Source organism: Peromyscus maniculatus, chromosome 23 (genome assembly GCF_049852395.1).
Source record: "Peromyscus maniculatus bairdii isolate BWxNUB_F1_BW_parent chromosome 23, HU_Pman_BW_mat_3.1, whole genome shotgun sequence".
Lineage (NCBI taxonomy): Eukaryota > Metazoa > Chordata > Mammalia > Rodentia > Cricetidae > Peromyscus > Peromyscus maniculatus.
In genome coordinates, this window is record NC_134874.1 from 4156247 (window position 1) to 4174384 (window position 18138).

The window sequence follows — 18138 nt, forward strand, 5'->3', positions numbered from 1 at the left end:
CATGTGGAAAACACATCCCACACACATGAAATGTAAAAATCTTAAAAAACAAAACAAAAAAAACACCCCACATTTCACAGTGGGAATTGCCAGAACCGGATTCTACTTCTAGATCTGTGCCACGGCCCCTCCCTCCTCTTCCTCGCCACCCGCCTTTTCAGTCAGAAGGTGGAATTAAGGGCCTTGTACCCTGGAAGCCAGTGTTCCACCACTGACTGAGTCCTATGCCCACCATACTTTTATATCTTTTGGAGATGAGTTTCACGTTGCTGTAGCTCAGGCTGGCCTGAATCTCAGAACAATCCCCCTGCCTCAGCCTCCCGAGTGCTGGGATTACAGGCATGTGCCACCACCGCCTGGCTTGTATTCCACTTGTCCAATCACAGGCACCGGCGACAGGTCTGGGAAGGAGAACAGCCCTGGGGTGGTCCCGGGACTGCTCCTGCCGCCCTCCAACCTCAGAGAAGGGGCTCAGACCCGGCAGGTACAATAAACCTAAAAAAAATGAACGCCCACGACAGTGACGGGGAAGAGCATGATGGATGCCTCGGCAAGGGCCCGCGGCACAGCCCTCCATACACACGGACACTCTCGTGACATTTATAAAGGAAATGTTTATTTTCATCACAAGAAGCACACAGACTATATACAGTACACACCAACAGAAGTAAAAAAAAAAAAAAAAGTGCACTATGCCCCTACTGCAAATTCACAGTACAAAAGATACTGCCTTTTAAATATATCATATAAAAAAATAAAAAAAAAAAATCAAAGTTGTAATGTGATGCAGGGAACCAGCGGTGGCGGCGGCGGCGGCGGCCTTTGAAAGGTGAAGAACGCACGGTCTGGTGTGGCTCCTCTGGGGTGAGCCGTACCCACAATCTGCTGCCAGGAGCTCCGGGTATGGACAGGAGAACAGGGAGTGTGAAGGGGGACTAGGTGGTGACAAACCTCTATAGACCAGAGGACCACTGTGAGGGCTTTGGGGGAGGTACTGGGCTGTGGGTCAGCGAGCGGCGGGGCCTGCACCACCTCCCAGCTGCCTGGCAAACCAAATCACACCCTCCATCGGCTACCAGGGTGTTGGCCGACGTCAGCCTGGCCCGCGGGAACTCAACGGCGCCACTTCTCGAAGGCTCTGTGGAGTGGTCTTGAACCAGAGTCAACTGCACAGCAGAACAAACCTAAGTGGAGCGGGGTGAGGAGGAGCCCGGTTCCTGATCTCAACCACCAGGATGAGACAGAGTACCCAGCCGCGGAAGATGGGAGCTGAACAGTGGCGCATAAATACACAGTATTTGTAAACGATCTTTAAGGCACTCGATTGTAAAACAATAATTACAGTGTAGAGGAGGAAGCAGCCATCTTCTCAGGTGGCAAGGCCGACGACCAGGCTGCGCGGTTAGGACTCCTGTTCAAGGCAGGGACTGAGAGGGGCCGCGGTGTCTACTGCAAAAAGGAAGGATGAGGTGGTCGCCCTTCTCCAGACGGCCCCAGTGGATTCACTGCAGATGAGTCTAGGGTGATTTACTGCATAGTTGGAGGACACAGTGTGTGATGTGGCATACACCAGGTTTGATCGGGTACACACATACACAGACACAGACACACACACACACAAATGCATACACAAGTTATATGCACATAGATTCACATACATATATGCATGCAGAGTGGACTCACACACTCCAACGGTAACAAAACAAAGGACTTTGGATAGGGGACCATCAATGACCTTCATCTGCTCTTTCTCGTCAGCAGGAACTCGGGAATGGGGACCAGGTCAGATGCTTCTGCTCCATGCTGGCCAGATGATACCAAGCGTCTACCTACCCGGCTTTTTTGCCACAGGTAATGTATTTACCCCATGGGGTTGTATGTGCTTCTGGAGAGCTCTGCTAAGTGACCAGTCAACCCCTGGGGAAATGAATTCTGGCACCAATAACTGCCATCCACTCGGAAGTAACTCCCTTTCCTTAGGGTGTCCTGGGCAATGTTTCTTAACGTGGTCTTGTTCTTGCGGAGGAGATATGGTTCCTGAAGAGCAGGAGACTCATAAGCCTTCCAGGATGGGCCCTGAGACAGGCGCACAAAAGCACAGGCTGGCCGTCAAGGTCTGCTCTCTCCATCCTGCAGCACCCTCTGGGCTTCTCTGGGGCAGAGGGAAGGGCTCTCGACTAGGAGGGCTGGATCTTCTGCTAGAGCAAGCTGTGGAGCAGGACTAGAATGGGCAGAACAGCGCAGCTATCTGGGTACCTGTGAGTCATCTGCATGACTGAGCCATGTGGGGTTGGCAGGGGTCTTCACACTGAGAACGAGGGGCTTGGGGATGCACCCTGCTCTTCGTTCACATCATCAGGCATCCCTCTCTGTCCAGTATCCATCCCCCTCACACTCCAGGAAGCCTTCTGCATTGAGGTAGGGCGAGGCCACCACAAGGTTTAGGTTTCTGGGAGGCTATGTAAATGCAGGTGAGTGGAAACGGGGGATGGGGGGGGCAGCTGAGAACCCAGGGCATCAAGCTACGGAGAAAGCTCTTCACTCAGTGAAGACAGCAGTCACGCTGCATACATCCCTCTGCTTGCCCTGGGTGCCTCTTCTGTGAGGACCTCATTTACTAAGATTACACACAAAGCATTAGCCAGGCAAACTTTTTTGGGTTGGTGGTGGTAGTGGTGGTGGTCAGGATCTATGTAGCCCTGGACTCAGTGATCTTCCTGTCTCTGCTGGGATTAAAGGTGTGTGCCACCGATCCCAGCTGGAACAGGCTTTTCATGAGACAAGGAGGAGTTGTCACTGCTGAGGTGAGCCTGGTGGCCAGGCAGGATAATGTCACAGAACCCTTTAAATTAAACACCGGTCCACAGTGTTAACAGATAGATCCCACTCTCCAGGCCAGAACGAAAACCATCAAGCCAGGGGACTCTTCTAGTGACTTGGGAGGAGGCGGGGAGGGGGGCAGCGCCCTGCTGTTCGCACCCTGTTGGCTGCCAGGCCAGTGCTTCTAAAAGAGGCCTCAGTTTGCCAGGAGCCAAAGACCCACTTAAGCCTGCCATCCTCCTGTCCTTATCCTTTGGACAGAACAGGACAAACTGTGGTTTTCAAGCTCCTATCACCCTTCCAGCCGGGCTTCAAGATCTGGCGGAAGCCTATCATTACCTAATCTAAGGGATTATTTTGACAGAAAAATTGATCTACCATGTGAAATTGAACTTGGCGACATCCGTTAAAGTTGGCTTTTTTTTTTTTTTTAAGTTTGCTTTTGTTGGCTGAGGGAGATGGGAGGAAGCCCATAGGGTCTCAGGAATAAGTAGTGGATAATCACTTTTTAAGGTGATTACTGTTGACATTGGTGGGAAAACAAATCCCTGTAAAATAACATACATGTGTTTTGTTTTTTTAAATCATGCCAGGGAGAAAAGCTCCGAGACAGAGGTTCACGAAGACCCTGCACTAATGATGAGGACGAGCCTTGTTCCTGGAAACGTTTTGGGTATTCTCCAGGATGGCCATTTTGGGGACTCCCTTCTAACCAGTGCTGGGTAACTCCAAACCATGCACTTCCGGAACACAGCCAGCCCTGGAAGGCTTTGGGGTCTCGCTCAGCTGTCTGGCTGAACCAGCCAACTGCAGGACGGAGCTGTGGTCGCCTCCACAAGGGCTCCTTCTGCACAAGAGGGAAAGGGAAAGGCTGGCGCGGTTTGGGGCACGAGGAGGAAGCATTTGGTCTGTGACATCCAAGAAGCACAGAAGGCCTTCTAAAATGTCCCAGGTCTTCCCGTGGTACCACACTCAGCCCCGAGGCATCACATACATCAGTCAGCAAGCTTTCTATGGAGAGCCTGACAGCAGATGCCGGAGGCAGGTAACACCATCCCAGGGTTACTCTGTTGAGGTAGAGTCTCACTTTGGGGCCTAGGTTGGGCTTTTAACTCATGATGGACCTGTTGGATCTGCCTCAGCTTCCTGATGTAGGATCACAAAGCTGTACCACTGACACCGAGTGCATCTATCTCTCGACAAACCCTTAAAAATGCAGCCTCCTAGCCTGGGGCATGATGGCATTATACCTGTAATCTCAGCATTTGGGAGGCTGAGGCAGGATTGCTGTTGTTGAGTCGGGGGCCAGCTTGGGCTACGCAAGGAGATTCTAAAACAAACAAACAAACAAACAAAAAACGTAAAACAAAACTCAATAGGCAGGGGGCCTGGCTGAGTTTGAGGCTTACTTGGTCTACACAGCAAGTTCCAGGACAGCCGAAGCTACATAGTAAGACCTTATCTCAAATGAGGGCGAGAGAGCGAGAGAGCGAGAGAGCGAGAGAGCGAGAGAGAGAGAGAGAGAGAGAGCGAGAGAGAGAGAGAGAGAGAGAGAGAGAGAGAAGAAGGAGGAGGAAGAGGAGGAGGAGGAGGAGAGGAGAGGAGAGAGGGAGAGGGAGAGAGAGAGAGAGAGAGAGAGAGAGAGCGCGAGCGAGAGCGCACACGCCAGGCGGTGGTGGTGCACGCATTTACTCTGGGAGGCAGAGGCAGGCGGATCTCTATAAGTTTGAGGCCAGCCTGGTCTACAGAGTGAGATCCAGGACAGCCAGGGCTACACAGAGAAACCCTGTCTCGAAAGACAAAAAAAAAAAGGAGAAAAACCAAAACAAACCCCCAGGAAATCAATCAGAGTGGCGCCCATGCTCATCTCACAGGGTGTCTCGTCACAGTCTGGCAAACGCCAAACCGGGCCCTTCCTCTGGTCATTCTGCTCTCCCTTCAAAATACTTAAGCACTGTCATCTTGGTAAACACCAGACAAGGTCTCCAATCTGAACCCAGCGGGCCCAGGCCTCCTGATGCATTGGGCTAACCTGCGCTAACACCTGTGTTGTGGCCCACCTCTTTGGCCTCCTCACTACTGCATGGGAGAGCTGGAGAAAAGGAAGCAGTATTCTGCCGACAGGAAGGAGTGTTCTCCCCGTGGGAGGAGAATCTTGTCAACACCTGTGAGGCCTTTTCAACAGACTCGCTCCTCGAACAGTGGCTCCTGGAGAGGGGCCCACGAGAAAGCATCCCTCTGCTGACACGTCCTTCCTCTCACCAAATATGGGGGTGGCACCTAATGAGCCGGGGGGTTGGGGTGGGGAGGGGGGGATCACAGTGTCTCAATAGGAGAAATCCACATCCCAGCCCCGCAACCTCACGGACACCAGCTCGTCCCATTCCCAAACATAAGGATGCCTATTAGCAGCAGATGTGTGGTTCAGCGATGCCCAGAGTCCTTCCCCGTGACTGGGTGACGTAGGCTTGATATGCTAGCAGCTGAGGACCCCACGTACCCCACGGCAGGTGCCAGGAAGGAGGGCGACACAGACGACCGCCACGCCTTCCTCTGTTGATTTCGCCTGGTTGTACTTGGGATGGTCAGGGTTCAAAGCCTTGAAACTTCTGGGGGTCCCCACCCTCCCCCAAAACATCAAAAACAAACCCCCCCAGCCCCCCCCCCAAGATTCTCTTGGAAAAACCCCTTTCAGACACAGCATGGTTCCTCAGGGCGAGCCTTGGTCGTTACTATTTTAAAAACAAAATGCACAGTGAGAAGAGAGGTAGAACTTGTGTCGTCGTCATCGAGAATTCTTCCTCGAGGACAGGAACGAGCTGGGAACGTGGGCTACAGTGTCGACATCACCACGGTTCTTCTCTCACAGGTTGCAAATTAAACATTTTGGATGTACAGACTCATTCTCCTCTCTCCACCAGGCTGGCTGAAAACTCACTCTTATGGCTGAGAACGACTTTAAATTTCTAATCCTTCTGCCTCCACCTCCAGTGCCGGGATGACAGGGGTGCACTACCATGCCTGGTTTTATGGGGTGCTGGGGAATCAAACCCAGGGCGTGGCGTGTGGTGGGCAAGACTCGAACAACACAGTCCCAGCCGCAGCCTGTGGGTCCATTCTCTTCCCAAAGACAGGGCTTTGGGACTGGATCTGTCCGGCTCCTGAGATTCCAGGTCGCCCAGGCCCCACACGGGGTCTCCTTCATGTGTGCTACGGTACTTCTGCTTCTCCCACTTCTCTTTGGCAAGAGTGAGGAAAGCCTGGATGACTGAAGTTAACACAAATCAAGACGTGAGCGGCGCGTGGCGGTGGATCAGGACACCACGGGAAACCTCAACCCACACGGCAGGATGCTTGCCGGGTCAGCTTTTACTCATCCTCGTCAGGCTTTTCAAGTGTTCTGGGACAGATTTCCCTGATGGTTTACAGGCTGCAGTGGGGTCCTTCGGGGCAGCCTGGGCTTCCTGCGAGAAGGAAGAGTGTGCACACTTGGCGTCCTGCGAGTCGGCGATGGTGGAGGCGTCCGCCTCGCTGGACAGGTCCTCCGTGGAGAAGTTGAGACTTCCCAGCTTGGCCAGGGAGTGGGAACGTTTCAGCGGGGACGACACCGTGAGACCCGCCAGCCGGAGTCGCGTCTCGATCTCCTGCGCCCGCTGCTTCACCAGCCCGGGCTTCCCTCGGATGCTGTGGATGCTGTCGCTGCTGGAGCTCCGGGTCAGGTTGGAACTCATGGAGGAGGAGGTGGGGGTGTAGCACACAGTCTTCAGGAAGTCTTTCGAGAAGTTACTGGTGTGATCTAGGCGGAGGAGGGTGGGCGTAGGGCTCTTCACCAAGGTTCCTTCTGGAGGCTTCTCTTGGGTCCCTGCTTGGCTGCACAGGCCTGGGTGTCCAGGCTCCTGGCCCTCCTCGGGGATGCTAGCCTCCAGCCTGCTGGTGGATGGCGGGTCTGAAGGCACGCTCTTCAGCCTCTCCAGTTCTTTGGTGTGCTTGCGGACCAGGCCCGCCCTCTGCAGCTGGATGATGGACTCCTGATGCTGCATTAGGTAGCTATTGGTGGTCGGCTTCTCCGCCTCGTTACTGAACAGAAGTCTCAGGTCCTTCGCGGGCTTCGGGTCTTTCTTAGCTGGCGATTCTTCCTTCACCATTTCCACGCCGCCAGCGGCAGCGGCAGCGGCGTGCTTATCACAGTAAGAGTTCTTCAATAGGAGGGACTTTGGGAGGGCTTTGGAGCTTTCTCTGGAAGGCTCTAGAAGGCTTGCCGGTGGTGGTTCTGGGGAAGCCCCAGCCGCAGATCCACCGACGGCGACCATGTCTGGCTTCCTCGAGCCTGCTGGTTGTAGGAATGGGGGGTTGGTGGTCGGACCAGAGGCCGGCCTCTCTGAAGCTTGGGACCTGCTGCTCGCGTGGGCCACCGGGGAGGAGGCGACGTGGGGCAGGAAGGCTGGCTGGGTGCAGATGGCAGGTGCACCGGGGTCTTCATGCCGTTCCGCAAAGGCCTCGGGAGCCCCACCAGCCGCGGGGTACATGCAGTCAGCACAGGACGTGTAGGAAGGCTTCACTTTACTAAGGATCCCGAACACAGCATCGCGCTGCAAGAGACAGAGTACCATGAGCAAATGCGATCCCGAGCCAAAGAAGAGCACAAAGAGGTCCGCGGGGGTGGCGGGGGTGGGTAGGGCTGGCCAGCAGTGTGTGTGTGAGTGTGTGAGTGTGTGTGTGTGTGTGTGTGTGTGAGTGTGTGAGTGTGTGTGTATGTGTGTGTGAGTGTGTGTGTGTATGTGTATGTGTGTGTGTGAGTGTGTGTGTATGTGTGTGTGTGAGTGTGTGTGTGTGTGTGTGTGTGTGTGTGTGTGTGTGTGTGTGTGTGTGTAGGGGGGCAGGCGGCAGCGGCTTTCATTTCACTTGCTCAGGATTAGAGACCGTTGGGAACACACTGGATCACGAAGAACAGAGGTCAGAGCGGCCTAAGGGATGTCAATCTTCCTTGACTTTCCACAAGTCAAGTCGATGTCCTGGGCAAACCTTAAGCCCCAGGGCCGGGATAGAGTCTCCTAGCACCTCCCTCCTCAATCTGTCTATACCATCCGCCAAGCTGACCCTTCCCTGGCCATCATCTGTTCTGGAGGACAGAGTGACAGGGTTGGAGAGCCGGCTGGTGCTCCTCCAGAGGATCTGAGGTCGGTCCCCAGCACCCACGTCAGACAGCTCGTGCTCTACCTCCAGCTGCAGGGCAGCCAACGCCTCTGGCTTCCACGAGCACTGGCACTTGTGTGTATAAACCCGCATGCCGACGCGCAATTCAGAATAACATTTAAAAACAAAAGCGACGAGAACTTAAAGAGCAAACAAATCCAAAGCAGCACAGAAGGGGGGCTCCCCCTGGCTGAGGGGGGATCTGAACCGGGGTAACTGCGGGTTGAAGACAGAGCCCTTCCTGGACAGCCTAAAGCCTAACTTGGGAACCATCAGCCTGCCATGGTGTCACCAGGATGTGTGGCCCGGCAGAAATGGCTCTTGGACTGTCTCCAACACAAACTCAAACACATGAACTACACGTTACACGGTCTCCCAAGGACATCACCTGCCTTTGGGTCACTGGGGCCTCAGTGAATGGGACAAGGACGTCTCTCTCTTTGCCCTCCCCGGCAGGACCACCCTGCACCAGCTCAAAGGCCAATCAGCGAGGTGATTGGGAGGTGAGGGGGAGAAGGGTGGCTGAGGGAGCCGGCGCGTTCCCAGCTGCCTGGTGGTGAGAGCCCAGAGCTGGCGGGAAAAGGAGCCTTCCAGATGACGGTTGTGGAGGGGGTCTTAGAACTCCGCTGCAGGTTGAGCCTGGGTGAACGCTCTTCCTATGACTCCAAGAGGCTAATACCATTCTGTGAGGCCAACTCCAGTCTCGGGCTCACAGGCTCTGTTGTCGTCCACCAGCCTGGCCTGTCGGTGTCCCCAGGACACCACACAGAGGCTCACCAACATGCCAGGGAGGCCCCAGCCACTCCCCACCTGCATCTTTCTCTGCTGCCCACCAGGACATGGACATGCAGCTCCTGTCCCTCGCACCGGGTCCTCTGCCCAGATCCTGACCCTCAGTACAGCACGCTTCTCAGCCTGTCCCTAGCCAGCTGCCCTCCACCAGGCCATGACGGACCTACCGCCCCCTCGGGTCAAGCTCTGCCCTCCCTCGCAAGCCTGCCTTCCCCTCCCCCCATACACGGGGCGCTAAGAGGCACAGAACAGGGCAGCCCAGCACACCCCAGTTCGTACGAGGAGTCGGCCATACAAACGGCTGCCTGTCTCCAGGTCCAGTCCTGGTGGGTCCTGGTGCTGAGTCCACGGAGGCCCCCACCAAGCTGCTTTCCTGGTCACCATCCAGTGACTCACAGTCAGGCCACTGGACGGAACCACAGCACCACTGTCCCAGACAAAGGCATTTTATGTCATCTGTCCTCTCTGAGGGAAGTGGCGGGCAGTGGGGGAGGCATGTAGTTCCTTTCTGGTCTGGAACGTCTTTCATTACTTAAGAGGCCAGCAAGCAGATAAACCTCCTGGGGTGGTTAGGTGGCTTGTTTGGTTTTTTGCTTAGCATTGGAGCAGAACGTTAATTACAAACCAACTTCGACTTCAGTGTCGCACGCCCCCGAGAGTTTTCACTGCAGGGACGGCGAAGGGACAGGAAGCTCCTGGCCCCAGGCCTTCGGTGAGTACTGAGCGCAAGAACAGGCAGCCTCCTCAGCCTCCACAAGGACAGCCCTGCCTCTAGGTCCCTGCTGCGTGCGTGCGTGCGTGCGTGCGTGCGTGGACAAGAAAGACGGGGTGTGGGACCAGGCACTTTCTGAGCAGCCTGAAGTCGGAGCAAAGGCTCCCTGGACATCATCCCCCAAAGACGGCAGCTACAAGGGACGCAAGGAGCGGAGGGCCAATGTGGGCTGGAAGGTGGGGCAGCAACTGTCATAACGGAGCATTCAGGGAGGAAACACCACCTCTGGGATTTGTTCCAGAGCCATCCAAGGTGAGAGAGCTGGGGGGCTGTGGCAGGGGCAGTGAGGTGAATCAGGAGCACCACCTATCGATGCAGGGGTGAGCTGGGGTGAAGAAACGGAGTTGGAACCCCCACCTTGGATGGGGGGGAAATCACAAGGCTCAGATATCCCTCATGCACGGCATACCCACTAGCTAGGCACATGCTACAGAGTCAGGTAGCAGCAGTCCCCCCCTGAAATAAACCCCTGTGGGCTGGAGGGAGAACAGTAGCCCCGCAGGGCAGGCCAGGAAGGTGCTCTGTGGGGTGGGGTAGAAGGATGTGGCATGCTGTTCCCTACAACAATGGTCCCCTCCTCCACCACCTACCTCAAAGTCCTCGGGGCAGCTTCTCTTGCTGTTGTTGTTGTTTAGGTTTTCCTGGTCCAGCCAACTTCTATCTAGCTGGGTGGAGGCCCGCCTCCACCTCCCTGCCCTCTGGCCAGCCCCCTTCTCCATCTCCTCCACGTGTGGCAGGGAGCCACCTCGGGCTTTGGGGCTCCCGAACTCCAGTTTCCTCTTTACGTCCTTTTCACAGAGCCTGGCAGCTTCCTGGGGATGCTGGACCAGCTTGTGCGGCTCGGCGGGCGGAGCTGGATCCTCCAACAGGGCATCCCTCTCAAGATCCTCCAAGTGGACCAGGCCGCCTGCCTCATCGTGGTGGGGGAGGAGGAGCGGGGGGTCCGAGAGTCTCCGGAAACAACAGGGGAGAGAGGGTCCTCCTGGGGCCTGGCTTCCCGGGAGCCCCGGCTGGGTGGCATCCTCCAAGCCCGGCAGCCGGGTGTCCAGGGCGTCGTCCAGGGTCTCTGGCAAGAACACGCTGGGCTCGGCCGCAGGGTCCTCGGCAGGCTGCTGGCGCCACAGCTTGTTGTGACGCTGCTTACTGCGGGAAGAGAGGACAGGAGGTGAGAGCCGGGAGGGAGGCAGCAGCAGGAGGTGAGAGCCGAGAGGGAGGCAGCAGCAGGTCCAAGCAGGACAGGCAGGGGACGGGATCAGCGGGCAGAGCCCCCTCTGTGACCACGGCCCACATGAGGAGCCTTTCGGGGCCCTTAGCTACGTGGTGACAATGTCTGCCACGTGGTGACAACGTGGCAGAGGCAGAGGAGTTCTGACGGGAGGCCGGTGTCTTCGTGCTTGTGTTCATCTTATCCCGTCGCTGACGGCTCTCACTCTGTTTTGTTTGTTTGTTTTTTGGTTTTTCAAGACAGGGTTTCTCTGTGTAGTTTTGGTGCCTGTCCTGGATCTCGCTCTGTAGAGCAGGCTGGCCTCGAACTCACAGAGATCCCTCTGCCTCTGCCTCCTGAGTGCTGGGATTAAAGGCATTGCCGCCGTGGCCACCTGGCTCTCATTCAGGCTTTATGACCCATGAGAGTAACAGTGTGAGAAAACTCAGGGGTCAAAGCCGAGCGGGTGTCAAGTTCTCTGCACACTAGGGTATTGAGGTGAACATGACCTTACTGGGGAAGATCCCAGAAAACCCCTAAGTATTTGTTTCAGGCAGAAACCACGGGTCCATTTTCCATGATTTCCTCTTTTTCTTTTTTCTTTCTTTCTTTCTTTCTTTCTTTCTTTCTTTCTTTCTTTCTTTCTTTCTTTCTTTCTTTCTTTCTTTCTTTCTTTCTTTTTTTTTTTTTAGAATCAAGGTCTATGTAGCTCAGGCTGGTCCCAAACTTAAGTAGCCAAGGCTACCTTGAGTTCCTGGTTCTTCTACCTCTTCCTTCCAATTGCTGGGATTACATGCCTGGCTTGAATGAATTCTGAAATTTTTATTATTTTTTTTATATGGAGGTAGAATCCAAGGCCGAGTGCCTGACAGGCAAGCGTTCTATCATTGGGCTACATAATCATTCTTATGGCATTAAAAAAAAAAGACAGTATATATTTTTTTAAAACAAATTATTGAGGATTTCATACCGTATATTTTATCACGTTCACCCCCGCTTCCACTGCCCCCAGTCTGTGTCCTTTTTCTAAAGCAGGCTCCTAAGCCCAGTATGTGCTGCCATTTTACTCCCAGGTGTAGGGCGGCCCAGGGCTCTGCCCCGGAAGCCATTAACGGTCAACAGCTGCTACGTTAGGGACAGGGGACTGGCACTGTCTTTATAGCACGTTTGAAGGTATAAGCCAAGAATGAGAGAGAGAAAAAAACTTCCGAGTGACAGAGGCCACTGCTGAGGTCACCTCCACCTCCCCAGGACTTCGGGGTAAGACCCACACTGTGGGGGTGCGATGGAGAAGTTAACAGCATCGGCACCCACGGAGGAGCGCCGCTGTCCTGCAGTGCAGGGGCTCACCACGGTCACTGCCCCTTGCCCCGTGGGCCCCCTCGACAGACCAGCCCCCGGCCGCAATCCAGGCTCCACGCTGTACTGCTGTGGGCCCATGGGAGACCCTCAGCTGGGCTACGGCGGCGTGGGAAGGCGTCCGGGGACTGGAGAGGCTAAGGGAGAGCAGGGAGCCAGCCCTCCTCCCCCTGCCGCTGCCTAGGGACCTGACGGACACGCTCCGAATGACATGACACTGAATGTCACGGTCCAGAGATGGCTGCGGCGGCGGTGGATCTCCGTGCCTGTTCGTCCCCGCGGGAGCAGTCCCGCCTCCCTAGACCTGCCTGAGGAGCTGAAGGACCTCGCTTCTGGATTCCTTCCAAGCCCAGTCAGAAACGATCAGGCAGCTACTTCTGCACAGACTGGACATCGAGCAGAGAGAAAGCGAGTCCTCCCATACTGGCGTCCGTCCCAGCAGCCTGGGACCTGCTGGGGAACCCTCACCACCCTGACAGGGCCCCCCCCTTCCACCTGCAACAAGTGCTGCCTCCCTACAGTAGTCAACACATGTGGGTGTGAATCTCTCTCTTGGCACCCAGACGCTGACGCTGTGACACGAGACAGGTCAACCTCTCAGCGTTGGCCTCTTCTCCTCGCTTGTAAAACGAGGAGCCGAACTTTGAGGTGGGAGACGGATTTAGCGGCCACGTGGATTAACTTAGGAGCGGTTAGCTTGCCAAGGACCTGTCGTGATTGCTGGTGCCACCTCACAGAGCCCCGTCAATTTTAAGACGGCAGTAAGCCGTGCGCCATCCTGACCGTGTTTACGTACACAGCCTCCCTCGCGGGACACATTCACAACACCGCACCGGGATCCGTCTCCGCAACCGTTCACGGTACACGACACATGTTACCAGCCATCGGACCTGAACCGTCCCCTCTCCGGCCTTTGGCCACCAACACCACATTCTCCACCTCTGGGGACCTCATACAGGCAATGGGGCCACACAGCTTTTCCCGATGGCTCCGACGTTTGTTCAGGGTGTACCACACATGCCAGAATTTCCCTTTCCTTCCTCTTTATGGGGCGGGAAGGAGATGGGATCTTGATATGTGGCAGAGATTAGCTTTGAACTTCTGGGGCAGGCAATCTTCTGGCTTTAGTTCCCCAAGCAGCCTCGCCTCCCACCAGGAGCTCCTTCAGCAGGCAGAGGAAGATTCCTATACGCACTCCGTTTGCTTACCCACCCATCCGCCAATGGACTCGTGGGCAGCCTTCACCCTTGGCCTACTGTGAATAACACTATCATCAATACAAACAACCCCATTATAGTCTCCGGATTTCCAGCCTTCTGGGTGTACACGGTAAAGTGGGATTTTTGGATCATGCAATGGTTCTACTTTTAGGTCTTTGAGGGGCCACGAGCATCTGATAGATAGCCTGGGTGTCAAATCCTTGACGCAGAACAGGGGATTGGGCTTGGAGAAGGCTGCCAGGCTCATCTGCGGTGAACCAGACCCATGGGCCTCTTCAGCCCCTGAGTCTGGCACAAAGCAGGTACTTAAGTTAGGAAATGGATATGCTCAGGCCCACACCACATACCAGGACATGCCCTGGATGAGCAGTTAGGCACCTTCCCTCGCCCGGCAAGACAGGTTTTCTATGAGTGCCAACAAAATCAAAACGGATCCCTCCTGGAAACCACTAATCACGGCCTGAACAATGCTTGCTTTTTTACAAGCCGGCTCCCCTGAGAGGCTGGCTTCCAGTTGTGGAGGCTCCTGCCAGGCCGACAGGAGAACAGTGGGATGCCCGGGCTGGCGAGGCCAGCTGGGTCTGCCAGCCTGTCTCTAGGTATTCACTCACCTTGCATCCAGGATGCCTTCATACTCAGACAGCTGCCTCATAAATCCTGCATTGGGCCGGGTGATGCTCCGCTTCTGCTTGACATAGTTATACGCTTTCTCCAGGGGCCAGCCAAATTCCTTCATCGCATAGGCTATGACCGTGGATGCGGATCGGCTGACGCCCATTTTGCAATGGACCAGGCACTTGGAATGATTCCTTCTGCAGGGATGGGGGGGGGGGGCAGTGTTAAGAGCAAGGATTTAGAGCCTCCCCTGACTTACCACTTGGGTTTTACTAACCTGATTTTTTTTTTTTTTAAGCCCTAAAGTTATCACATAGCTCCAACCCTCCTCTGTCCTAATGTTTATGGAACAGATCTCACACACCCTCTAAAGGAAATAACTCCACTGTGAAATCAATTAGCACACAATGGGAGAACAGATGAACCCGTGCGGCCTGTCCCAACTTCGCAGGGCCTGCTTCAAAACAGTCTCCCTCGCTGCTGGGAATCTGTGCGGCCACCTACAGCCGCTTCCTGGGCAGCACCTGGACAGCTGAAGGGATTTCTGCAAAAGCCACTCAGCTGCCACAGAGGCCCTGAGTGAGCGGCTCTAGAAAATGGGGTCAGCAAGGCGAACGAACACGCTACACCCTGGGGAGAGAGTGAGCGCCCGGAGGGAGTGAGAGGCTGTCAGCAATCTGGCCAAGAGAGAACCGAGCCAGGGGGAAGACGGGGCCAATCGATCCGGGTACTTGTAAGGAGGTGGTGCTGGCCCGGGCGCAGCTGATCTACGAGATACACGGGGGACAATGACCCTCTCCTTGGTGGAGAGGGTGAAGGCATGCCAGGCTGGCAGAGGCTGCGTCTGGGAAGCTGGGGTGGGGGCGAGCGGGCTCCAGCTTCCTACACTAGGTGTTCAACCCCATCCCCACAGCACCCTTCTTTCCCGAGTCCTACATTCATAAGCAAGGAGCCTGGAGTCTGTGCCCTGGGAAAGCAAGAGAAGAGGCGTTTGGTAAGGACACACCTTGGAGCTTTGACTGGGAGACTCCAGCGGAAGAGGGTTTTTCTCCATAGCACGGGGGTAGGGGATGGGGTGCCTATGCATTGGATTTCAACACAATTACTCCAAAGGAGAATAAGGAGGGGCCTGGGCTCAGGGACAGTGGAGATGGCCCCATCTTGGGACTGCCCTGTTCTAGGCACACAGGAACATGGAACTACAGCCTGTATTCTCTGGGGGAACTATCCAAGAACTCAAGGCCCAGAACGTGCTGGACCTTTCCGGGATGCCCCAGAGAGCTCGCCAGTGGCACTTGGTATTGGACACTGGCCTGGCATCAGTGTTAGTGATGAAAACTGGACTCAATGTCACAATCATGGGCAGGTAGGAGAGAACATGAGGGCATCTTGTGGAGGCCAGTATTTCCCTGCTTTGTGCCTGGTGTCCTGAAGCTAAAACCAAAGATCCATCAGACAGCAGAGCCTCTCCCGGCACTGGACTTGTGAATCCCGACCACCTACCCCGGGAGCAAGGCTGCTTACTTCCACATCGGGGCTAGCTCCCATACCTAGCCTGCCACTCATTTCTGCCCACCTGTTCCTCCTAAGGCCAGCTCCCCACACACTTACTTCGCTTTGTTTATAAAATGATACGCTTCGTTCCAGTGGGCAAGAAGGTCTGTGGTCTCCTCATCGTAGACTCGGATGTTATGATATGCAAACAAGCCAGGGAAAAAATTGTCTATTTCTCTAGTGACATTTAGAATGTAGTCAACCCTGCAGAGGAAAGAAGCAAATAGCCTAGAGAATCAGAAATGAGGAAGGAAAAAAACAAAGTAACAAAATACTGGCAGAGAAAAATTAATTTATATACACACTAAAGAGCGTATGTTCCTGGTGAGATTTTTTTTTTTTTGCTTAATAGTCATTTTCGTGTGTTTCCTCCACATGACAAGAATGTCTTAAAAACAAGAAGCCCCCACTCTAATTTCGTTAAGGAGCAGAGTGTGTCCTCTACCACTCAGGTTCTATTTGAGAACATCTGCTAGCCCAAATGCCACGGCCCCTCACCCTTAACCAGTACATTCATTTCCAGAAAACCAAAACAATCTTGGTCATTGGAAAATGTCTCAAATAGGTTTTGCCGTAAATGACAACGAATCACGTATTTATTTCCAGGAAGACGGAAGCATGACGCCTAGCCTCTCACTGGACAATGACTCTGCTGGGGGGGACACATCGTGACCAGAGGTTCTAAGGATGTATTTTAAGCTCTGTTTAGTCTCGGTTTTCAACTGCAGTCAGTTCCAGAAGGCTGGCAGGCACATCAGACCACAGAACGGTGATTCTGTGACTGTTTTCTTGAAGGGTTCGGTTTAAAGGTTCACTCTGGCTGCTGAGCATTTCTCAGGGACAGGCAAGTTTCTGCCCAGCAGGAAGTGTATGGTCACAAGAGTCCCACTAGGCACCAAGTATTGCCAGGAGTGGTCCAGTGTTCACGGTTGCTGATGGCCAAAAGGCCAACAGAGATGTGATCCGCACTAGGGTTCTCGGCAGTTCTGCTGGGGAGTAAAGCTGTGGGTGGGAGCTCAGAGCCTGCCCAGGGCCGGGCCGTCCTCCATTCCCAGGGTGGTTAAGCTGTTCCCAGATCCCCACCTCCCCCAAGTCACCTAAGACTCCAGGAAAAATCTAGAACCCATGGATTACTCCGGGCAGCATTCTGAAGCACATGAGACCCTCCAGCCAGTGCAGAGACCAGGCTGAGGCAATTAGGGCAGGCGGGCCAAGGTCCATAACCTCCCCAACAGAGCAGCGACCGCCTAAGCTGCCTGGAGCGATGGGGGACGTGGGGAGCAGACTCACCCTGAGCCCTGCAGTTCCTCCAGATTGGATGCATTCCACTCGGAGCCCTGGGGGACAGATCACACAAACCCCTGTGAGTGTCACAGAGCTGCTTGTGGGATGCACAGGGCCCCTGAGAGTGAGGCCTCAACCTCAGAGCAGAAAGAAGGCCCAGAAAGGCCCGGGAGAGGGAGAGGCAAGAGTCTCAGAGGAAGCAGACCCTGTCAACCCCCCACTTCATGGAAGCTTGCTTCACGTCCCCCAGTCTTCTTAGCCAGCACGGGCAGTGACCTACGACCTCATCAGCTACAGAGGGGACCCTGCTCCTCTCCTGGCAGGTATTTTGGTATTAATTTTAAAGTCCTCACCCTCTGATTCTGAGGGATGACTGGAGCTCCCACAGAGACTTAGGAACACCGGCATTTACGGTTATTCACAGGGAAATAACGGGGACCCAAAGGTCTACCAGGATGAAACCATAAGACAAATGACAAGAGATCCTTAGGATGGGCTCTTCCAAAGAAACCATCCCACTTCCAAAAGGCAGAGGCAGGAGGATTGCCATGAATTTGAAACTGAAGGCCAGCCAGGGGTATACAGTAAGACCTGGTCTCAAAACAAAACAAGCCAGGTGGTGGTGGCACACACCTTTAATCCCAGCACTTGGGAGGCAGAGGCAGATGGTTCCCTGGGTTCAAGGCCAGCCTGGGCTACAGAGTGAGTTCCAGGATAGCTGGAGCTACCTACACAGAGAAACCCTGTTTTGAAAAACCAAAAGAAACCACCCAGAAATAAAACAAATAAATCATTATGTTGGTAAGGAAAAAATGGAATAGACAAAGAAGAACAGTGAGCACAGTTTCTCTATACAGGCATCAGAGGAACCCAGCGCTCAGGGCCTGAGTTCCAATCCTAACACTACAAGAAACTGAAAACCGGAAAAATGAACACATTAAAATGCTATGGTTGACAACCTCAACACGGGAGATTGGGACAACCCTTCACATCCTTAACATGCTTTCTATTCCCAACTGTCTGCAGAATGCAGGACTGGACACCTGAATACTTATACAAACTGTACCATTAAAAACTCCTCTCTTCCTGATCATTCAAAGAACACAGACGAGAAACACACGGAAGCCATCGCCACTCTGGAGAATGCGGAGGCCTGCGGTCCTGGCAAGCACGCCCCGGTATCTCAGCCTCCTCCTGACTTCATCTCCTGAGCTTCCCAGGTCCACTGCGGCCCGGGCTCTGACCATGCTGGCCTCCTGCAGTGTGAGCTGGATTTCCGTATCTGAGGGACAGCGTCACTCACCAAAATTCCTTTACTATCTCTC

General features: G+C 54.5%; 1 protein-coding gene across 4 annotated transcripts in view; it reads right to left on the reverse strand.

Moving 5' to 3' along the window:
- Positions 1–594: 594 nt before the first annotated feature.
- Ssh1 (slingshot protein phosphatase 1) overlaps positions 595–18138 on the reverse strand; it is a 60588-nt gene continuing 43044 nt past the window's right edge. For all 4 annotated transcript variants that reach the window (XM_076559938.1, XM_076559937.1, XM_042267679.2 and 1 more), the window contains 5 exons: positions 16820–16866; positions 15587–15733; positions 13972–14172; positions 10168–10720; positions 595–7409 (listed from right to left, as the gene is read on the reverse strand). In XM_076559938.1, the coding sequence (XP_076416053.1) occupies positions 6183–7409; positions 10168–10720; positions 13972–14172; positions 15587–15733; positions 16820–16866 (2175 nt within the window). In that variant the 3' untranslated portion in view covers positions 595–6182. The remainder of the gene's footprint in view (positions 7410–10167; positions 10721–13971; positions 14173–15586; positions 15734–16819; positions 16867–18138) is intronic.